The 24,468-nt window shown below is 38.8% G+C and overlaps 2 protein-coding genes across 2 annotated transcripts in view; both read right to left on the bottom strand.

Annotated features, from left to right (window-relative positions):
- Nucleotides 1-4,965, bottom strand: part of LOC308038771 (stromal membrane-associated protein 1-like) — a gene marked incomplete at its 3' end in the record, with an annotated part of 119,745 nt that extends 114,780 nt beyond the window's left edge. The window contains exons 1-2 of the mRNA XM_080341606.1: nt 4,910-4,965; nt 2,199-2,351 (exon numbers count right to left, since the gene is read on the bottom strand). Of these exons, the coding sequence (XP_080197732.1) occupies nt 2,199-2,351; nt 4,910-4,949 (193 nt within the window). The 5' untranslated portion in view covers nt 4,950-4,965. The remainder of the gene's footprint in view (nt 1-2,198; nt 2,352-4,909) is intronic.
- Nucleotides 4,966-9,750: 4,785 nt separating this feature from the next.
- Nucleotides 9,751-24,468, bottom strand: part of FAM135A (family with sequence similarity 135 member A) — a gene marked incomplete at its 3' end in the record, with an annotated part of 75,276 nt that continues 60,558 nt past the window's right edge. Inside the window, exons 19-21 of the mRNA XM_080342526.1 lie at nt 22,396-22,506; nt 10,685-10,798; nt 9,751-9,956 (exon numbers count right to left, since the gene is read on the bottom strand). Of these exons, the coding sequence (XP_080198652.1) occupies nt 9,751-9,956; nt 10,685-10,798; nt 22,396-22,506 (431 nt within the window). The remainder of the gene's footprint in view (nt 9,957-10,684; nt 10,799-22,395; nt 22,507-24,468) is intronic.

Here is a 24,468-nt window from a genome sequence, read left to right as displayed (position 1 = left end):
TTGATGTTTATCAACGCCAGACTAGATACCTCAGTCACAGGAGGTACTAGAACATCCTAAAAAGCTAAGTTAGACTTTTCCCCTTCTGCAACTTAACCTAAGCGTGCTAAGTCACTGTGATGCCCTTTTACAAGATGGAGACTCTTCCTAAGGAAAGTATGAATGCGACTTTCCAATCTCTCTTACGAGTGACATGCTAAACTTACACATTAGCAGTGCTGCTTCTGTTCCAAGCCCCCTACTAGCTTATGCCACCTACTCGAACACCATGTACCTTTCTGCACCTCACAGTCCTTATGCTACTCCGTGCTCTCTTACTCAGGGCCCTCTCTTAGGCAGAATAACTCACGCCACCCATGCTGCACAGTGACCATCCCACTAGGCATCGCTAGGCCAGGGAAGCACTTTTGGGCACAGCACCATCCTAGGCTGAGTGTTTTCTCACCCTGCACTAGACTGTGCGGCTCTCTGAAGCTCTCTGTACCCCACACATTCCTTTGCCATGCTGATTCTCCACAGCCTCCCATAAATACACATAACTCGAGGCTCCCTCAGTCGTATCCATAACTCAGCCCTGGTGGGCAAGACAAGTAATGAGCAGCAGGATTGAAAATGAGAAAAGACAACAAACAGAAATGCTGGAGTGCAGAGAAAAAGGAGGACAGTGATGAAGGGAGACTCATGTAGCTACAGGCTATACAGAAGGACATATCAGGATGCCCGTTTAAAAATTCATGCAGTCCAAGATAGGAAACATCAGTATTTGAGCACCTCTGGCAGTACATGGGAGTGCAAATGCATCTAATATTATTTTGTAGATACCTTCCCCATATCCAAGCAGTACCGATGTGCTGACAGCAGATGCAGAAGCTCGAAAGCTTTCTCCATGACAGCTACACAGCAGTGGGAATTCAAAAGGCCAGCTTAAACTCTTATGTTTTTTCCTAATAACCATCAAAGATACAATGGGCACCTGGCATTCTAACAAGCTATTGCTGGTGTTATATGTAAAAAAATACAGGTACAATTCAATTTAAAGCAAAAAGAAACCTTGAGTCCTGTTCTAAACATGGAACATCTCAGGAAAATACAAGAATTATGCATTTGTTTTAAATGGAGTAGTGATGGCATTTATTTTCTTGGGAATAAAAGGACAAGAATTAAATAGCTGCTTACACAGTAACTCTGAGTCAGTTCCCAAGTGAACTGCAATCTGAAATTGCTTGCGGCCATTTCGGTGATGATACTGTAATGTTTCAGTGATTTTATCATCTGGATATTCATATTAATCTATTGATATATTAAAAAAAGCTTGTCCTACAGACCTCGAAATAGATAAACATGGGTTATCTCTCCTGGTAAACAGCAGCAGAACATCACACCATGATGAATAAGATAAAGCACAACTACCACTTTTAGTTAGGGAAGACAGCTAATTAAAAAGGAGGAAGAAAGAGACTGTATCTTTTTCCTGTCTGATAAAAATGTGTATGTTTCTAGTGACTTCAGCAGTGATTTATCTGCACCCCAATCTTGTCAGGTTCTCTAAATGTAGCCCCACTAAGGTCATTGCAACACAACAAAAATAGCAGCTCATTAGGTCTCCCCTGACCCCACTGAGCAGCTCGGTAAACTCAGTATCTCTTGTTGCCTTTCAAAACGCTGCCTATAAAGCTTAGGGGAAAGACTGACCATGAAACTCAGCATGAATCAGAAATCTTTTGTGGACTAAAACAGGTTTTTGGGATCATAAAAAGTAGCTGGTGCCCTCATGAGTTCACCACCATGATTCATAGCTGTACTGTAACAGACCAGCTACATTTCTCAGAATCATGGAAGAGTTTATGGTGGAAGGCACCTTTGGTTGACATCTGGCCCCAACCCTGCTCAAAGCAAGGCTGATGTTAGGTCAGGACATCCAGTCAAACTTGAGTATCTCCAGGAGAAGGGGATCACATTCTCTGGGTGACTTGTCACAATGTTTGACCACCCCTGTTTTAAAGCTTTTTTTCCCTCATACATAATCTGCTTCAATCTGTGCCCACTGCCCCGCCTCTGTTTTTTTCCAAGCCATTAAGCTAAAAAAGCTATTCTGAAGAGTGCTGAATGCCAACCCCTCTTCTTAAACTGACATTGGCACTGCATCACAGGGTCTTGCCTTTAAAACATGGCTTTTGATTTTGTAAACCATGACTTACTTTCCAGGGGTTCCCTCTCCATACTGGACTCCTCTGGTTCATCAAATCGACCTAGTGGTAACTTTGGTTTCTTAAGTGGCTGCTTAGCAGGTTCAGATCTTCCTCCTGTCTTAGAGCTGGTGCTTCTCAGAGAGCTGCAAAGCAGCAATGACTCTATCAAACAAACAGACACGTGGCATAAATGTTTGAGTTTAATACCAAGTAGCTCTATGGCTGTTCAGAACACCTCTGAAAAACCCTCACTTCAGAAACTATGGAGTGGAGGGCAGGAAAACAAACTCCAAATATTAGTTTAACATTCAACTCACGAACACCTAAGAAATCAGCATAGATAATTATTTTTGGCCCTAGAAACATATGCAGGCAAAACTGTGTTAGTTGTATAACTCAGTTCACATCAACAGTGTATTTTAAACTGCCTGAACTTATCGTCACTGTTATCTTCTTGTATTTTAGACTCTAAGTAGTAATTAGCTAGCACAGACCAGTACATTCTGTTTTCCTGGAGAAGTCCTAACCTCCCCCAAGAAGCCTGCTGATTTCCAGGTCTTGGCTCATTTCCAACAGTTTTTGAGTCAGAAAAAGCTTCTGCTTTCCCAAAGAAAAGTTTAAAAAAAATAAAATGTTGTTCCCTTAGTAACAGGTTTTCCAGAATGTTGATAGAGAATAGTTGGGCTTCCCTTATGACAGCAAAATAATTCAAGAACGGGACAAAATTTGAACACATTTAAGTTCAATTATACAACTGCATGCAAATGCTTTAATTAGAAGTGTAAACTTTTTTCTTTTGAAGTCCTACTAACATTTTTTTTAACATAAATGTAAAAGAAAGCCTATTAATAGCCATATCTGAAGTTCTTTCAAGTAGTATAAAACCACAGGTGTACATATAATTATGTCAAATAATTCAAGAGTCATAAACAAGTCAAAAATTACTTATGAATATCTCTCAAAACGACTGATATTTCTGTGTTTGGTTAAAAAACCAAATGTCCACAGCATAAAATACCCTCTAAAAATACTCTAGCTATGGACACAGGCTTAAAGCAGCTCTGACTTTTCTCAAGCAGGGAGACACAAACAGAAATCCTCCCTTCACCAACCTGGGAGCAAAGCACTTGAAAAAACTAATATTCTACCTTGCCGAAGAGATCATATCAGGAAACCTTCCCAAGCAGTGTGGATTTGGCTCACCTACATATACACCAACCAACAATCCACCTGTATTCCCAGAATCAACATATTCATTCACCCTAAAATACCACAAACTTAACATTACACCCTACAGCCACATAAACTATTACGCCTGCCAACTGTTGCCAGTGCCCCAAAGGAATGTTTTGGGTTTTTTTGCTTTAAGCATGACATAATGGGTCTATGAACAGTGAAGAATCTAATCCTTCTGCATAGATTGGATCTTTCTACTCCTGCCAAGCATCTTGTCACTCTTCAGCAAGCTGAAAGAGAAGCTAGCTAGAAAATTAAATTAAAGCTGATATTCTAGTCCGTGTTCAAATAAAAGTCAGATTAAGGTACTGATAGAAATTGGTTGTCTTAGTCAGCAGAGAAGAGGCAAAATCCATTTTCCTACTTGCAATACTTGATATTGTTGATCAAAATACATTCTTCTTGACACTGAGGTGACAAAAGTTGAACATTAACTACCTCTGAAAAAAAATAAAATGAACAATCAACCAGTAAACCACATTCTACAAACTGATCTTTGACTCCTTCATCCTTTATGGGCAGTCACAAAGCCATCTGATTTATTAATTATATAGCTGCATTTGAAAATAAGTTGAAAATCCCTGGTTGCTGCACACCCAACATCTGCCTTGTGAAGTGGCCCACAGAGCACGACTTATCATACAAAACCATTCTTGCAGTGAGAGCTGCATGGTCACTGGGATATGTGGGGGACAGGGGCATCAGCCAAACCTCACCATGGCCAAATAGAGCCTAGAAGGGGCCACAAATACCTAACAACATCCTTTCCAGCTCTCCCATTAACATATGTGCTACCGGTCTGTTTCAGGAACATTGTACCAATAGGATCACAGAAATTTCAACCTTTGAAGGGAGCGGCCTGACCTGCAGCCCCACAGAACAGATTAAGAACAGACACTGTAAACTACTTCATTTGTTCTCTTAAGTTTCTCCATGAGCAAATCACCTGAATTTCCTCATAAAGGACAGGGAGCAATAACTTTCAAGGTCACAGCAAGTTCCCTCGAGCTATTCTAGAAATATAAAACCATACCTTAATATTTTACCGTCGTTTAAAAAGTGACAGCAAGGTTAGGGGAAAAAAACCTCCAGAACGGATAGTGAGGCCTGACAGCAGTAAGTTTGCAATACAAGGGAGCATATTAATATCTAGAGGGGAAAAAAAATGTAGGAAACCTGTAGAGAAAGCGGGGGAGGGGCAAAATCAGTAGCACCGCATGACCCCTCAGCGCCGCGGCCGGCGGGAGGGGCGGCGGTCACACTGCGGGTCACAGCGCGGGCCACACCGCGGGTCGCACCGCGGGTGGCGCCGCACGGCCCCCGCCCACCGCCATCTTGGGCGCCCGTCAGCAACCCCGGCGCCGACAGTCCCGGCCGGTAACCGCCCCTCTCTCCCAGCTCCCCTGCGTGAGGAGGACGCGGAGAGGCCGAGGAGCCCCTCGGCGGCAAAGCCGGGCCTCTCCCACCCTCCGCCCGCCTCTTACTCGCTGCTCCTGGCGCGCCGCGCAGCAGCCGCAGAGCCATGGCCGCGCCGAGCCGGCACTCATGAAGGCTGCGGCGCAGGCGTCCGCGCAGGCGCAAAGGGCGACAGCGCCCGGCCTGGGGCGGGGCCGCCAGCCCGAGGGGGAGCGGCGGGAAACGCGGTTCCAGTCAGCGCGGCGGCCTTGTGCAGCACAGCGGCCTTGTGCAGCGCAGCTCCACCGGCCTCAGAAACAAGCCCGTTCCTCCCTTGCCGCTGTCTCTCTCCGAGAGAGGGAGGTGAACGGCGCCTTGGGAGCCGAGTTCTCGCTGGAGGCACCGCCGGTCTGCTGGAGCGGCTCGAGAGATGAGCTGCCCCTCCCGCCGCTGCCTAAAGCTGCAGCATCTCGTTTCTGCCACGCGATGAAGTTTGCCACTGAAATAACTCATTTCCTCCCCTTCACCAAATGTGTACTGCAGCCCCACTAATGTGGTTTTTTTCCTTCTTAAAACAAACAAACAACCCACAAAAACCAGGAAGGCTATGAGGCTATTTACAGCAAAGAACTGAGGCAGCTGCCACAGTGATGCAGACCCAGAGCATCCCTAGCCCCTGAAGGCAGCATAACTTCAAAGCTACCAGAATGTTACTTCAACATAATAGTTAACGTTTTAATTTAACACTAAACTTTATGTTTCTCAGTCCTGTCCTGCAGCCGGTGCCTCTTCTGCACTAGAATAGGCATTATTCACCATCCCAGGGAGAAGGGTGCAAGAAATGCAGCAACTAAACCCAAGTGCTGCACCAGAGGACTTCAGACAGCACTTTACAGTTTCCCAGTGCGCCCAGCAAAAGTGCTTTTAATACTCCCAGTATAAACCTAACCCTGGTAGAAGTAACACCTGTGCTCATGGGGTGGAGCTCCAGTTAATGCTTGGAATATGGCAATGTTTGCTTTTTGTCACTCTCCAAACATCTCAGGTTATCTACTTCTTCCATAAAACAGGATTCAAACTACTCTGTCCACGGACACTAAGCTGCAGAACATGACTTTCACTCAGTCATTCTGGGAGATCAGCATCTAAACCAGCATTTTTGTGTTCACACCTGGAAGAGGTTAAGCAAGTAAATCTCCTTGGTAAATTAACAGCAGCAACGCTCCATTGAGTTTATTGCACTACATCTGGCAATGCCTACACACTGGAAGTGATTAAATTTAACTGGCTACCTTATGTGTGACATTTTCTCAATCAGCATTTTATAACATAGTTAATTGGACATTAGAGACCAAAAGTAATGGGACACTCTTTTTTCTTTATTCTAACACGAAGATGCTGGGCCACTGGATCTGAGAGACTGAAAATGAATATTGGTGGCTCATGCAGAAAAATAAAATGCTCTTCTGTCCAAAAGCACCAAGAAAAAAACCCAAACAAAACAACCCAAAGAGACCTATGCCAAGTTCAAGAAATTATCACGCATATGCTCAACACAGCAAAAGCCACCATGAAATCCTTACCTTAAAAACACTCATACCAAGCTGAGTGCAGGTACCAAGTAAGAGTAAGTTCTGTTCCTTAACAGCTTAACACAATCCATGAAAAATCATGCTTATGTGCAATCTCGAATGGTAAGGAGTAAATAGCAATGTAGGATCAATTAGGAACTGTTATTCTACCCAAAACCAAGCTGCAGTCTTCAAAGCATTTATTTATTCTTCATTGTATTGCTGTAAAAAATGCAAAATTCACTTTTTACTCCTGAATTATGTATTTCTACATCTCCTAGCTAAGGAGGCAGTAAGTCTGAACACCAGTAATAGAAACGTAGCACATGGCACAGGCATTCTGCGCTTCATGCATGATTAAATGCAATGTTTTCTTCTTTTTTTGTTTTCCTTGCTCTGCTCACTGATAATTTACTTCAAATCCGACTGCATTCTGCTTTGCTGTTCTAAACAGCAGGGATGGAGGACCTGGGGCCAGCACCAACTCTGCAGCAGGTCAGTGTAAGCTGGCCCTGGGGCTCTCTGGAAAGCAGCACAAGCAGCACTGCTGATCCTGCCCAAGCGTCTCCTGTTCCTCCCAGGCCGGGTCAAGAAGCCTGGTTATCTGAACTCTACACCTGCTCAGGGCTCTGCAACTTAGACTGGCTTGGAATGAACGGTGTTTTGTGGTCACAGAGTAAGTTTTTGACAATGTGGAATATCTTGGCTCTGCAGCAAAGCCTGGTAATTGCCACAGGAGAGCATGAGCTCTGTTTCTCAATTGGCAAACAAAAGTTCAGACGTGATCTTATGCAGTGACCTCCTAATAGTATCGCTGAGAGCTTTGTGAAATAACAGTAGCAACCTACTGCCTTCAGGGAACAGACATGGGCAGCTTTCTACAGGAATGTTGAGACCTTGATTTTTCTCTCTCGTTCTGTAAGCAGCACAATTCTCTTTCAAACAGCTGTAGGATACCTGCATAAAGGAGAGGTCACTAACGCTGCAGGAGCATGAAGCCTTGACTGAAACAAGGGCGCGTTGGAGCACTTTATTGCTGCCACTGCACCAGGTGACACTGGATTATGTACATGAGCCGGTATTTCTAGCTGGGGAACTGAAGGCAGAAACAGGCAGTGTAGGGGGAGTGTGCCACACAACACACGCACAGCTAGCCAAAGCAGCAGAGATTGCACAGGTTGTTCAGAGAGCACCTGCAAGCGTTCCCTACAGTCTGTAAGCATAAATGTGAACTTCATACACTTTAAGGACATGTTGGGGTCATCAGGCCACTCACTACTGTTCTCAGCCCCCGAAAAAGCTACAGTACTGAGAGGGCTGTCAGAGCACATATGGACTGCACCGGGCAATATAAATTAGGGGAGAGAAAAAGAATTTCATGTTCTATTAATTTGCCCTGTTCCTTGATAAACTTACATGCAAATATCACATGGTTTCCTGCAACATGGTTTGTTCTTTCCTCAAAGAACAAACCAAATTCAAGCCTCCTCAAGGAGCTACTTCAGCTTTGCTGATCACAAAAGTATGTTTTAAACTTTCGGATTCCAAGAGAGACACAGCAAGACAGACACTTTTCAATAGCAACAGAAACATCCAAATACTTATGTACTAAGAATAGTTTAACCTCCTCATTGTGAATCAAGGAACATTTTGTACATCTAGCTCCCTAAACTGATATTCAAATTTTAGCCAGGAGCCAAGTACTACAATACTGCTAAATAAAAGCAGTTGAGATGTCAAAATATAAGTTAAATACTTAGAACTTAGTAGCAACATCATAATGAAAACTAATAAAAGTAGATATTGTTATAGTGGGAATATATTTAAGATATCTTTGTGTCATAAGGACTTGCCTAACACAACTTTGATAAAATACTCTTTTAAGTATGTGCGTTTCCAAACTGTAGATGCTCATTTGAGCATCTTGGAAGCTATAGAGGAAAAAAATACATATTACAAAGGATGTATTATACAATAAACCATACCAAGTGCAAAATTGCTTCATTATAAACTATTATTGCTATATTAATTGCAAATAATACAAAATTATTAATTATATACAAAAAACCCTCCCCAGAATTTTGGTAATTAGCAGAACATTTCAGTTTCTTTAATTGCTTCCATTAGAGTCATTTGTTCATTTTATTAACACCAGATGCAATAACACAATGCTAAAAATAAACATGCATTATACAATAAATTTATATTTTTCAAAAAATGTTCCTTACAATTAGTGAATGCACATGTAACTCTTTTCCCCCCAGCTTTAGTGAATTATTGTTTGAAACAGAGAAAAGGGAAGGAGAACCCAAACTTAATGCTGTTCAGCACCAGTAGAAAGTCAATAGACCTTTAACATTCCTGTATATCAAAAACATTTTATCTGTATCACTAAACAGGTAAAGTTTACAATACCGTCCCATTTGAAGATGTATTGATTTATATTTACAATACTTCATAGTCAATAAAACATTTTAACAATATTTAAAAATTGCTTAAATTCATAAAAGTATTGCAGAAATTTATAACATTTACTTATTTAACGTACATACAAGGAAGTCCATGTAAAACTGTCCCCGTTCTTCCGAAGAACTGACAGAGTAAGGAGCAATCTTAATACAGTTTGCAAAACCCCAATTATTTGAAGGCAGCTATCATTAAACATTCAAAAATCCTTAGTTGCCATTTGCTTCTGAAAACTAAAGTTCCAGTAATAAAACTGAGTATGTAAACTAACATGTTTTTGAGATCAGTAGAAAATCTATTCCCACAGGCAGAGCGTATTTACCAATGATGACTATGATTTTGTAGAAAACAGTGAAGCTGTAGTGATATCTGAACAGACAATTCGGTCATGGTCTTTGTGAGACCCACAGATATAATCATTTTCAAATATCCAGTATTTTAGCAGCTCATTGTGTTTCCAGTTAAACTTCCTACAGTGCTAAAATACAACTGAACGTGTAAGACCTTATTAGAATTTTTAAATCCAATTTATTTTGGCATCTAAAGCCTCTTGTAAAACGCAGCCAAGTAACATTGTCTTCTGTAGTCTACGAGCCAATAATAAACCAACCAAAAAGTACACACTGTGCTTTAATCTCCAAATAATCAGGTACCCAAAATTAAGAAAAAGTAATAGAAAAGTAAAAAGAACAAAATAAAAAAATATTGCACAGTCACATTACCTAGAAAGTAAAGTTGATGTTAAAAAGCCCTAAGTGTGGATGATATAAATTATCTTCCATATAAAAAGTATAAATATCTCTTAAAATACAGCTGCAGCTATACTTCAATACCACACATTATTTGATTCATCTGTTAATGAGGTAATACCAAGTCTCTTATAATGCTTTTCTCTACTGAAAATATTTTAGGGCAGCAACAAGAAAGAATTTTTCTAAAAATATTTCTGAATCAAGAACAGCAATATGTGCAGCTCTCCCTATGAGAGAATCTGCTGTATTGGGTAATGCATTAATTACATTATAACGGATCAAATTACATTCCTTATTTTGAAGAACTGGCAGAAGCAGGTTCTGGATCATTTCAGCATAAATTGGTCCTGTAGAGGAAAAGAGAAGTTGGACTGTATGAATCACCAGAAAGAAACACGTTTCTTTGACCTTGAACTCAACATGAATACATTCCAGAATAAGAGAGGTAATGATATGTGTTATGTTGTTGTTCTGTTAAGTAGTTTAATTTTCCCAGAAATCTCAGAAAAATAATCTGAAGCTCTACATTTTAGTTATTTGTACATTTACAGTAAAAATGTGCTCATCAGTATTATTACACTATGTAAAACGTATTTGTCAATACGCAATGCTAGAATGCAGTCGTGCATCATTACCTCAACAGTAAATACAACAATCAACCACCACTGAAAATGGGGAAAAGACCTTTGCTTTCAATGCTAGTATTAAGCCTCAACAAAACAGAGCCCAAGTGCTCCATCCTACAACTTGATGTCCTCAAAAATCAACGCTATTTGTCCTCCCTACTCGCACACCAGGGGACTGTGCTCGTCCTGCCCAACTTTTGGCTAAGTTTATAAGCTAGAAATTTATTCAGTCTCATCTCCTTCTGCATGTAACAGAACAGCACAGATCCAGATCCAGGACGCAATTCCGTTCTCCCATAGATTTTCCATTACTACGGAGTAAGCCCAGAGTGTCTCGACACATAATAGAGGTGCCTTGGTTAAGCAGCACCCAAAAATAAATGTGATGAATCTGAGACATATGAGGTTTAGCCTGAGTGGTCTGTTTTATTTTGTGGGATATTTATTACCTGATTGTTTATCCTTTAAAGCTGTTTTACACATCTCAATGCGAGCGGAGTGATAAGGGACATACCGATCCTGCAGAGATCCTACTAACACGATGTTTTTGAAATAATGAAGACCTACAAGAGAAAATGGTATCTATTATAATGAATGCTTTGACAATTACTAAAAAATAACTCTACATACCACAATTGAAATTTGGCATCAATTTATTACAATATCTTGAGTAAAAAGGCAGAAAAATCAATTACAATAGGTAGAGCTACAGAATAATGAGATATTGGGTACCAGCCTTTCCTCTGCACATATTTTAAAAAGTATGGGCATGACCCAAGTGTGATGCTTCCCATTTAAACAGAGGACAGTTCAAACCTTCACCTTGGTTTTTAGGAATAAAGTGGTCAGTTTCTGCCCGCAGAAGGGAATAAAGCCTCTGCATTGCTGAAAGAAACCCAAAGATGGATGGTGCCTTGTCTTGTGTAGCTGTGTCAGATTTAAGGCCCAGCATTCACACGTACACGACACAGCCCTATCAGGAACTGCCCCACTGTACGGTCTGGGCAGCTCCAGCACAGGTGCAGGGTCCACCCCACACAACTCCCCAAATATAATTAAACCTTTATTATTAAACCCAGACTTCCTACTGCTTGAACAAGCACAGATGATGACAAGGTAGGAACCCTCAGTAATGATGAAGTTACAGTCCTCAAGGCAACCTAATTATGTTATCTCTAAAAAGCTTCAGTAGATTTCCAGTGCTGCCCATCTGCTTTAGGCCAAATACAACGGTGCATTTTAGGAAAATAGGTTGCATTTGCCTTACAACAGCCCCTTCAGAATATCACAGCCATCTACAGTTACATAACAAAGGCAGCTGTGAGGCACAACCAGAAAACTGAAGGGAACTGGGAACCTCCTGGTTGTTAAGGTGCTCACAGGTTATCATTGGTAGATTTGATTAAGCTCTATTTGCACCGGTGCTAATGAGTTTTTGCTTTTAATTTCCAGAGAATAATGGTCAGATCCTGTAACTACTAGTTTTTAAATTACAAAATGTGCTCAGTCCATTCTAAGAATTATAGAAATACTGCAAATAAAGTCATTCTTCAAAGACGCTTCTTGGAATCTGCAGCAAACCTTTTCTGTGTTAATCTCCACAAACCAACATTTTCTTTAATTAAAAAAGGAGATCTGATTGTGTAGGAAAAATAAATGTATTGCTATGTGCTTTTCAGAAGCTGTACTGCCAGGACAAAGTTCTGGAATCCAGTTTCCTTCTTCTATTCAGACAGAATATATACTAAGTATTAATACATCTCTGTTCCTAAAGTTGTCAATGAAGCCCAAAGCAAAAAATATTTCCTTTTTTTCAGAAGTTGTTTCCTAATTTTCAATATTTTATACACTCCAAACCAAGTCAGTTACAGAAGCAATGCTCGCAACTTTAGCATGTGAAAAAGTAAATGTATCTTCCCAGATCTCACAGAAAACTAAAAAAAAGAAATTTAAAAAATCCATGAACCTATAAAAACATACAGAAAACACATCCAAACTAGATACTGCACTCTTCAAATAAAAATTCTGTTTGTTGTGTGTGGTTGGTTGGTTGGTTTTCCCTGTGCACACTGAAAAACAACACTGTCTCAAAAGATCAGCTGCATCACCGGAGTCTTGTCTTTGACACCTAATGAAAAATGACAGCAGCAAATCCTACACAGAGATGCAGATGCCAGTTCCAAAACTTTGTACTGAGTTGAAAAGAACGCATTTGGAATAAGTCAAGGACAGGAATTCTCTGCAGGCTAAACTGTAATAGCTTTGTAAATTCCTTGCGAGTCCATCTTGTATTAAGTTTTTTTGATATGCACCCTTCCTAGAGAAATACCCACTAGCATTCATGTAAAAGGTACAAGGAAGTGGACTGCCTAGCTCTTTTAATTAACCTGAAGAAAGAAGAGATACCCTGGGGAATCTTTAGAGGAACATCAGTCTACATCCATCAACATTTAAACAGAATCTCTTCATCCTTACATGTGATTTAATAAATACAAACAAAAAAACCTCAAGCAAAACCAGGTTTAGGACACCACAGTCTAATAAATTAGGCATCCCCTTTTGGTCACAGTGAGTCATTTTTATGCTTTATATTCTGATTCATAAAATTAACGTCTTGGGCTTCACTTCATTTTAGGCATGATCAGCATCAGGAATATTTCATTACGAAGAAGTGTTTGAGGGAACTCTTCAGTAGGGGAAAAGAAGCCACATAGGGTATTTCATAAGCATGAGTTTTGTTGTGTAACTCTTCTTGGGTGTTTTTGCTTTGGAAGGCTCTTTGTGTCAATTTTGAGGAAAAAAGTCTTACATCTTGCAGTCTTCCGACATGGTTCATGTAATATACATATATATGCCACATATGACTATATGGATAGGAAAGAGAGGAGTCAAAACAGTGTGTCTCAATGTCCAGAGCCCAGCAACCCCTTGGGTACCTCAAACCACTTATCAAGAAGAACTGCATGGTGTCCACCAGCATCCTTTCTGCCCTCCAGACAGGCTGGGGTACTGCTTAAGACACAGAATGATCCCTAATAGAGAAGCGTGCAGTGGTAAACTGTGCCTAAATTAAGTGTACTTGTGGACAAAGAAGCAATTTATCACAATCTTTCATTTACATAGCAGTAAAGACTGGCCCACCAGTCATCTTTACATGTTGTTCTCTCACTTCCTAGACTTTAAATATATTCTACCTTTAATTAAATTAAAAATTCAGGAATAAATTGTGAACAAGAATAGAGCTCAGTTAATTCCTGTGATCCACCTCTTTATTTTCCCACACCGTGCATAATACAATATCTGTTACGCATACTGTAAGTATGAAAAAAATGCCCAAACGTAAAATTATTCAAAGTAATTAATGAATAACTTTTTCTTGTACAGCAAAATTTTCAGCTGCTGCATTAAGAAACCAACCCCAAAATCTAATTAGGAGTTTCCGGGTTGTTGTAGTTAGGCAGAAATGCTGGAAGATTAAAACCTAATTCTATCAGGACAAAATACATTTGAACTCATCACATAATCTACTGAATAGATCACACACATTTTTGCAGAGCACTATAAAACACACTGAAGTTGTCATTAACTAGAAAGCATTGACTAAATTTTTCAACAGGATTTGAGACAGTTTGGAAAAGAACAATCCAAATGAAAGATCACTGCTGAAATACCAAGCTTTGTCCCACATAACTCAATGTTCTTTCTTGTAGTAACAAACGTTTAATGGGCTTTCCAAATTTTTAGGTTGATCCTTATCACCTAATGCAATGTCAGTCTCAGTCAAAGTGAATTTAAGCATACACAGAGGCCACAATTTTTATCATTTAACCATCGTGCCATTCATGTCCATTGCTGAATTCTGAATAACAGTATTAGTCACTACTGAATTAATGATATCTATAAATGCAGGAACAATTTTTCCAGCTAATATGTGAAGTGGAAAAATCTGCCTGGAACAGCATATATAGAGACCTGATAACTCATAACTAATGGCAATCACAGAGGAATAAAATTTTATTTATGTTAAGTCTGGCCTTTAGCTATAGCCAACATCCAAGTAAGGGCTGGGAGATGGAGCCACTGGTACAACGGGTGGCTGATACTCTCTGAGACCTGTATGACAAAAAGGATGAAAAAAATCCATACCACTGCCCTGTAACTAATTCAAAACAAAGCTTCAATTATTTGCAATGGACAATATTCACTGTGTATACCACAGAGTTCTTGAGGATAATCAAAACCACCTATGATAAGCTTAAAAAAACATAAGTACAACAATCTGATTCAATTAGCAAGCTGCCATTTAGCTGCCATTTTCCTCAGGAATATACTAACCACAGAATTCTAGAACAGAGTAATTTATGTTGAAAGAGACCTTTAGAGATCATCTGGTCCTACCCGTTTGCTCAAGCAGGAACAACTCTGATGTTAGATCAGGTGGCTCAGGGTCATACCTGGTTGCTTTGACTTAAAGGAAGCACCTGAGTTTTGGCCAGATACAATACTCCCAAAGTCTTCTATAATTCTGTCCATTTACATGCTTGTTTGGACATAGGAATCTGGAAGCTTTGTCATAAACGCAGTCTGGAAATAGGGACTTCAAAAAATTATGCCCTGGAAGGAAGCAAACTCCTGCAGTTGGTCTTCCACACTGCTTGGTGAAGTTAATACATCACACACGCAGCTGGAATCACATCCCAAAAATTCAGGCACTGAGATGTGGGGTCAATAGGTCTCAGATTAAGGTACCACAACACAGATGCAAAGAAGCTCAGGCTTTCAGCTGCAGCCCTACACCAAGACTGATAAGGGAGCTAGATTTACTTCAAATTGGGAGTTTCACATCAGCTCAGACTCTAAGATTTTACTTAAAGAACTTCGCTCCAGATGCAATAAAACTTACTAGATTCTTCCAGCATTGTTGGAAAAGAGCTACTGAGGGCTGGGAAGTCCTTCCTCTTAGCAGAACTGATTAGGTTAGTCCCCATGCCATGCTAGGAACAGGGATGCTTTTTCAATTCTAGTCTCACCTTCATCATGAGTTGTGAACAGACCCTCCCTCACAAAGTCAAATAGCCCCAAGTAATCTAAGCTGGCATAGTGTACATAACAGCTCAAAGAAAACAAGTCAACCATGCTTGCTCACTGCTGATGTGTTGTTAACACAGATGTAAACAAAACCAAAGAAGTCTTTTCCTCCTTTCAGAGATTAGGAAAATGCATATTTTTAAAGGAGGGACATAAGACAATAAACAAACTTATCAGAATTCTGCTAATCAAGACCTGTGGGAGTACTAAGACATATGAATCTAAGCCTACCTAAGTACAAAAACATCCTGGAAGAGATGATGGCTGTACATTCACATTTGTGAACTCTGTAGCATAAGAGGAACAGAACTGTAGAGCAAACCACTTGGTATTGAGAATCCGCTGCCCATTGTAATGCCCATTTTCAGAAGAGTTTATGTTGGACTAGCTCTAGTCTGGTCCTGTGGACACAATGAGCATTTTCTGCTAACGCTGATTCATTGTGTTCTGAAATAAACAGGGATCATGAAGAGATTTGCTTCTGAATGCATTCCTGAGTACTAACGTGAACATATTCTACAGCTGAAAAATGGGATTTAAAAATAAGTTGAGAACAGAAGCTGAGGTAGTAAAACTTGCAGGTCCAAAGTTTGTTGCAGGAAGCACTCCTGCTGGTGGGCAAATAATTCTTAACTGGGACAGAAAACAGCCTTTTGAGATTTGCTTTATGGAAGCCATGCTTCTGACACACATCATTACTCATTATAGGAGAACAAGTTCTGTCCAAAGTTTTGGAGTCACCAAGTCCTTAAATGCAAACAGTCAATCACAGTTTATAGCAAATTGCGATCTACATCCAGAGTCTTCAGTTAATATTGGTTCAGGTGACTGACAAGCTCAAGTTTCTACAGGCAGAGACCAACTGATGGAACTGGACTCTTTAATACTTGTACCAACCAGTGTATTGGCGTTCTAAACAATGTATTAACATGTAGAAGTCTTGCCTGAAACCAAACAATGCAAATGTTACATGTTACTGACATTCTTCTTAGACCATCAGAATATCAAAACCAGCTTATGTATCAATGAAACTGTCCTCTCACTGTTGATTTCTTAACATACAAGGCAGGGTCTCTGAACCCATCAAAAATGACCATCTGAAGTACCATGAAGAAGAAAGTGCAGATTTGTTAGGTGAAAATGGCTACAAATCAATAATTTCCAGTTTTGTTTTGTTTTGTTTTTTTCCTGGATTCCTCAGAAGACATCAATTTTTATGAAAAATGTAACTAGCTGAGTATAAAATGCAAATAACATAAGAAAGAAAATATTCTAATTGAAGAGAAAAAAGAAAAAAAAAAGAGCTGCTCCTGTTTATCTTGCACAAAACAAAGTGAATTAGAGAAGCTGGGAGAAGTGCTTGGGACAGTGCTCAAGTTACACCTGAAATCATCTTCAGTTCACTGGAGCTACTGCATTTCTGCTTCTGTGGACAAAATTACAATGCGCTCCAACTAGAATCAATTCTGTATTTGAATATACTGAACAAATACATATCCTTCTTAAAAGAAAAAAAAAATGATGATTATTATTATTTTGTTGAGCTCCCAAAAAATCAGTTGGCATTTCATAAGCTGCTGATTACTTTTGAACATCAAATGTAACAAACATGAAAGTGCAGTTATCACTTGTAGAAAATATTTAAGCATAACCAATAGATTAAGTGGAAACAAACCAGGAGCTGTTGAAATCCAGAACTTGTCCCTGAATCCCTACGTGGTGCCATGCTGCACAAGGCACTCGTTTCAAATAATACTGCACTCATTCCCAGTAATCCCTTTAAGGACACATCTCCATAATTGCCATTTTGTAAGTTTTATGGCAAATGTCAACTGTTCAGTTAGAAAAAGTACAGATTTCCACTAGGTGGATAGACCACACTAACTTCTAAAAGTCAAGCAATTAGAAAATAGAGGACTATATATTTTTTTATCATTGTGTCTAAAAATCTTTGTATTATCAGGCACACTTAAAAAATTAATCTCTTTTTGTTGAATCTACAATACTACAACATGAAACACTGCATACACATAACAGAAATTGTCATGCATTCTTTCATCTGTGCACCTACAATTGTGTTTGCACTGAACACATGTCATCACAGCTGGCAACTTGGTGTCATTTCTTGCCACAGTATGAAATTAACAACCACTTCCAAGACCCCAAGAAATCACCAGACTGATTGTGGCTGCTGAAGACACGACAAGGAGATTTCAAGGAGATTATTGTCAATGAACATAATTCTAAACATTATCATTATGAAGATCACAAAACTAAATCTTCCATTGGGTTAAAGATGGTATAAATACCTCAACTGCCAACATGGAGTGACCAGTCCTTAATGTAACTTAAAATTCAAGAAAGAGCATAAACTTTAACTCTCTTAATTTTGAATAAATCCTATTACCTTTTGTTCCTTATAAGCAAACAAGGTCAGATTTTGCTCCTTAGCAGCAATTAGCAATGACATTAATTGTAAGAGAGAAAATAGCTCTAATTTACTAGCATTTTGAATGGTCAAGTTCAGAAAGAAAATATCTAGATTGTTTTTATTTTATTTTATTTTTACAACAATCCAGTCAGAAATGGCGAATATTAAAGTATCATTTTCTTCCCCACTACCTATTCTTCTTAAAATAAAGATTTATTTTCATAAAGTACCCTATTACATGGCCTGAAAAATTATTTTGTTTTCATAATGTTTAAGTGTGAAGATAATGTGTAAGTTGGCTTTGTATGGTTGCTTTAACAAGTTAACTTTTTAAGGTCATTCCTTCTGCTTTAACAAAACTCACAGCTGGCTAATGAAAGAGCTGTACTTGACTTTTAAAAAGTATTCTACAACTGTAACGCTCCATTAAGTGCATAAAAGCAAAACGGGTTGACAGACGAACCACATACGAAGCTGTGAAAAACGGAGGCTTAGAAAAGCAGACAGTTAATCATAATCATCACTTGTCTCTTGCTGTAATTTATTGAATCAAATCATTTCAAAAGGCACTTACAATTTTAAGAATCAATTCCTACATATATACCAGAAACAGATAAAGAGAATTGTTAAAAATAAGTTATCTGTCATTCTGTCTTGACAAATTAATTGAAGATGAAACTGAAATGTTCCCAGAGTCCACTTGCTAAACGAGAGCTAACTGCATCTCCAACACGAGATTTGAGGAAATTCTGCAAACAAAACCCTTACCTGGATATAGTTCAGAAAGAACAATCCGATGAACACATTCTAAATGATAGATACCTATGTTTTGGTGAATGCATTCCCTTTTAATTGAAGGATACTACTAACATTAATAAGAACAACAACAACTTCGTAATGCAAGTTTGTCACCTAGATGGATCACTATTCCAGCATATAGTTATATTTACCAGGTACAACATAACATGTTAATCAATTTATACCAAGTTTTCTGGCAAATAACAAACTCGAGTTGGTACCAGCTATTTTTAAATCCAACAAAAACCAACCAGATCATGACCAATAATAATAAGTATCTACTGTTTGAGTACAAACCATGTATACATCACACTTTCAGCTTTTATCTCAGAACTGGATAATTATAATTCACTCCTATCAAAGGATGAACTACAACACACAAATAGCAGCACTGCAACAACTGTAACTGTTAGTAAACCTATTCATTTCTTACTGGCTGCTTTAAAAAATAAAATCCTATCACAAGACTTTTACAGTACAGGAAAACTGAGGTTGAAAACTTAGAGAAACTGAAAATAGAAGTTTTGGGTAACTATCCTTTCAGCAAGAAATGTCAGACTGAGTTACACTGTACAAACAAAGAGTTGCATGATATAGATGGGAAGGATTTATTAATGATATATTTATCATTTTTCAGTTGTGAAGGTTCTTTTAAAGTCTTAAACTACTGCTAGGTGAGAATTTTGCATTTGGTCAGAAGACTCACAGTTCTACTTTCTGCAGAATCACAGACAAAACACACTTCTCCTGTTTTGTAAGCCCTCAGCATTAAAGCATTAAAACTCCTCCTAGAACAGATTCTTCTGAGAGAGATCTCTGGGAAGAGAAAAAGTCCAAAAATGTTGGGAGCAGGAGAGTAGCTGACTGGTGCTGCTTCTGACTATGAGACCCAAGAGCCCGAGGTGATATCCAGCCAGGAGATCCAACTCAGCCAACAAACTTGCAGGAAAAAGCAAGACTGGTAAACATGTTTGTCACAGATCCTCCTAGATGTGGTGGTGTGATAGAAGCAGCACTGAAAAGGAGTTTTCAGAAATGTGTTCATGACTGCAAAATTTCTGGTGTTAACTGGTACTGCCTCAGGATTCAGAACAGAACAGATAGGAGCAAAAATCTCTTGTTTCTGAATTGCACAAATCATCAGTACTTACTGAAGAGGAGATGCTCAACTGTACTTTCACCTACAATGACCGACAGAAAGTAGGAACTTCATCCATTTTGTGGTTAAGCAAGAAGATGATGTGTTTAACAGGCATGTTCTCTGGCAAATTTGAGAATTAGAGCAACAAACTACCATACAACAATGTGGCTGGGACTAGACCCTCAAATCATCACCTGCTGGATCCACAGCCAGTTTTAGAGATGATCTGGAAACCAACCAGACCACAGCAGAGTTGAAATAGCAGTGAGTTTTGCTGCCTTAGAGATTTTTCCAGCTGCAAAGTCAGCATCTGAAGAAGACACCACATGAAGCAGCAACAGATGTTTCTGCATCTTAGACTCCTGTTTTCGTATAGGACTACAAAAAGAGGCTATACTTCTCCACAGTGTTGCCCATCTCTTCCATGTAGCCTGTGGTGATTTCTGGAAACGCCTATGTTTAGAATTCCCATAGAGAACAGTATGTGAATTATGGATTGAAAATCTGAAGAGAAATTGTACAGTTAGGGGAGTCTCAAACTCCTCTCTTCTGGTGTTTCACAGAATCACAGAACATTAGGGATTGGAAGGGACCTCAAAAGATCATCTCGTCCAATTCCCCTGCTGGAGCAGGAACACCTAGATGAGGTTACACAGGAAGGTGTCCAGGCGGGTTTTGAATGCCTCCAGAGTAGGAGACTCCACAACCCCCCTGGGCAGCCTGTTCCAGTGCTCTGGCACCCTCACTGAGAAGAAGTTGCTTGTCATATTTAAGTGGAACCTCCTGTGTTCCATTCAAACTCATTACCCCTTGTCTTATTATTGGTTGTCACTGAGAAGAGCCTGGCTCCATCCTCATGACACTCATCCTCCATATATTTCTAAACATGAATGAGGTCACCCCTCAGTCTCCTCTTCCCCAAGCTTCAGGGTTTTGCACAGCCAATCCTGTATGCCCACTGAATGAATAAAGAGATGGCAGGACAGAAGCATCCCTTGTACAGATATCAAGAGTTAAAGACACCAACACCTACAGTGTACATACAGTATATTGACTCATCCCTCAAAGCAAAACTTCCTTCTCTTTTAGGGAAGCATAGAGCTTGCTTTATTTTCTTCTTAAATAAAACAAACTTTCACATCCCTTTCTCCTTCTCCCTCATACCAAGCTCACTGAAGGACCTGGAAACAAGATGGTGTATGAGGCTGTGGCCCAATACACAGCTCCTTCTATCTCTTCAGAAAGAAAGCAGAGCTCTGAGACTTCCAGGCTCCTTCTACAGCTTATGGGGAACAGTCTGAAATGCATATTATGCCTCTTAAGACAATGCTATCCAGGTCTTTCAAAAGGCCTGTCATATAGTGGTCTGTCATAAGAAAATATGTCCTGTTTCTAGAATATACAAAATCACTCAAATAACAATCATGCTGAGATATATACAAATAAAAGCAAGGAATACCAAATTAGTTAAAGCCAACTGCTTAATTAATCTGACTACCTCTATAACACAGCTCCCACAGTCTTACCCAGCAAACACGGTGTAATTTCTAAGGATCTCATAACTTCTGTTTCAGATCAAACACTTTTTTTCAAGACTGCAAAGCTAGACTGAGAGCACTGCAACTGATGGTGGTCGAGTTGTCCAAATAATTTTTAACTTTGCATTTTACCTTTAAATACCAGTTAGCCCTTAAATATTACCTTATGAACAACGAAATCACTCTCTCATAGTAGATTTTGAACACAAGGGGAAAAAAATCCCAAGTTTTTCTAAAATCAGTTTTTGATCAACATTCATATCTTATCCATAATTTTTATTCTTTCTCCTTATTCTTTTCTGCTTCTTCCAAGTCCTATAAGTTTTGTATTTGAACATCTCAAGAGCAAGATGCCAACCTTTTCTTGCCTATATCTTTGTACTGCTTTGCTCTCAACAAAATTTCAGCTGTGACAACCTACAAATCTTTTGATGGAGAAACATGCCCAGATTTTTCACAAAACACCATGAGCATCTCTGGTCCACAAGTGCCTGGCTGTCGCACATTTAGAAATACCTGTTAAAACAATGCTCAGTAACTTTATAACGCTCAATGGAAACTACCCCCGCAACGGGCACATTATCCACTGGCAAAACTGGCTCTCAGCTGATACAAGAATATTCAAAACACAGAAAATTGTACAAATGATATAATATGAATAATCTATTTTTAGCTATTATGCTAAGTACAGCTCTTCCTTCACCAAAATGAGTTTTTGTTTTCCCTGACCATCTTAATATGGTAATAAAAGTCTAGTTAGCAGAAACTTCATAGCAGAATTTTACACTTACAGAATATGTAAGACAGACAGACACAGAAACAGTCCTAAATGAATGTGTATGTATTTGACTCATCACACTGAAATTACTGGCTTCAGTGGCTTGAGGGAAAGCTGATTGATATAGATATATACAGACATATATCAGTATAGTGGCTGCACATGAACTTCTGCTCATTAGTTAGGAAGGAAAGACTCAAAATAATCATCCACCTCTGAAACAAAAACCGTTTACTGTTTACATTACTTGAAAGATGCAGGACTAAAGCCAAAGTAACTTTGAAATAAACTGAAACAGAAGCTTGTTGGAAACATTTTTTAAATGTTTCATATTCACATTCATATATAGTGGCATTTAAAAGAGAGTAAGTATTACCAAAGCTTACCTGCTTTTTTACTAAGTTTGTATAAGAATGTTTGTCGTGGATCCGAATGGTCTCGACACGTCAATTGTAATAACGAACCAGACTTCTTCCATTTCTGCATAAACCACAGTCCTGCATTGTTAGGTACAACATGAGTACAGATCCACAATAAAACACGAAAACTAATTAAACTTAAGTAAAATATGTAAAGTCCATATATTTAGCCTCTCAGATATTAATTTTATTTTTCATGTCAGGATTGTCAAGCCCAGAAACATTTACAATTTTTGTTCATTATTCTTTCCTGTCTATATATCTAATAAAGCACAAAGGCTGTTATTTCCACTAATACACATGCTTGCCTACAAAAAATAACTGTATTTACAAAAAGTGAGAATATGTGAATACGTTAGCCGCACGGCAATATAAAAACTCTATTTCAATAATTTTCAGAATATTAGAACATTTTAATGTTCAAATATGTAACAATGAAGAACAAGCATTGCTTTTCAGATTTCTAAAAATAACTTTATAGAACCACCAAATTAGTGAAATATAACTTGACAAAAGGAAGGAGAATTTCCTTAGAGGAATACCCCGGTATAACAGTTTCTATGATGCTGTACCCTCTTTATTAATCAGTGAGCCAGCTGGTTAACTGGCTTTTGAGAAAATCTTACCTCCCTCACCAAGCAAAAGAAAAGCCTAAAGGCAACCAGGCCTTTAGAACCCCAAGAGTGTTGTTATGAGTTGATTCAATTCTCAGAGAAATTGTTATCTTTTAAATGGCAATTTACTGGCTGTTACTAATGTGTACCTACAGTACGGTCATTTAGACTTCAATACCCACAGCTTATTATTATCTTGGTATTTTCCAAAATCTTAAAGAGTCTGAAATGTAGAGGAAGACTATTATACAAAAAGGACATTTTGTACAGTCTTCAACTATAAAAAGCTTAAATATTCCAGAAATCCTTATTTTTTCAGTGAATACATTCTGCATTATGGATTTATAGCTTTAACCTTAGGTTAAAAGTCATTTGCTGGTGATTGTATAAACAAGCAAACAGCCTTGCCTCTTTATGTCCTGCAAAACTGCAATTTCTAAAAGCAAAGTAATGCTGACACTTCTTGTTGGTGTGGGTGAGATCCAGTTACAGATTATAATATTGAAAGAAACTGTCCAGATATACCAGCTTAAACACCCGCAGTGAATTATGTTGTGGATGTTTTAATCGTGAAGTGAACCTCACTGGTAGTGTATTGTGGGCCATAAATGGTACTGTTTCAACCAAATTCAAAGAGCTCCCATGTTCCCTGGGCTTCCATAAACGCCACCAATCACTCCAGTTAGCCACCAATTCCTGTCCTCTTAAGTTAAACGTGACTTAATTTTTTTCCTTCTCATTTTGGTATGAAATAAAATACTAAAACAATCAATAAACTGGCACTAAACAAGGTAAATAATGATTTTTAGAGTGTTTTTAAAGAGTTCAACATGCATATTTCTATTTAGTGAAAATAAGCGTTACTCATTTTGGGTTTGGGCTCTCCAAGGTAGGTGGTAATCTCAGAAACAAGCTTTCATTTAAAAATTCAATGCTACCTGAAAATATTTATTTTAAAAGTCTGCAGTTTCTACAAGTCCTCCTAGAGCTACATTTAATCTTTAGAAAAACAGACATTCATAAAGTACAAACACATCTGCAGAACCACACTGCAGGTGGTAAGACATTTTTGAGAGAGAAAAGACACCACTGGTAGTTCAGAATTATTTTAATGCATCTCAAACCTACTTTTTTTGCAGATTAAGTATATTAAAATTCAGTTTATAATAAACTGAGCTCAACACATTGAAACTGGAGATTCATTATAATGTAATAGAAAACCTGAATCAAACATACGGGAAAATGCTTGTGTCAACCATCTCTTGCACATCCTTCTATTGATACTTTATTTTTATAACCCTTTCTCTCTTGTTATGACAGTGAAACGTGCACTTTCTCATAATCAAAGTAAGGCAGAAATGTGCACCCCACATGAAACTGCTAACTGCACTTCAAAGACAGTATCTCCCCTAAACTACTACTGAAA

The sequence above is a fragment of the Nesoenas mayeri genome, assembly GCF_963082525.1.
Source record: "Nesoenas mayeri genome assembly, chromosome: 3".
NCBI classification, from domain to species: Eukaryota; Metazoa; Chordata; class Aves; order Columbiformes; family Columbidae; genus Nesoenas; species Nesoenas mayeri.
Note: the sequence above shows the minus strand (reverse complement) of the source record. Positions and strands in the feature narration are given on the sequence as shown.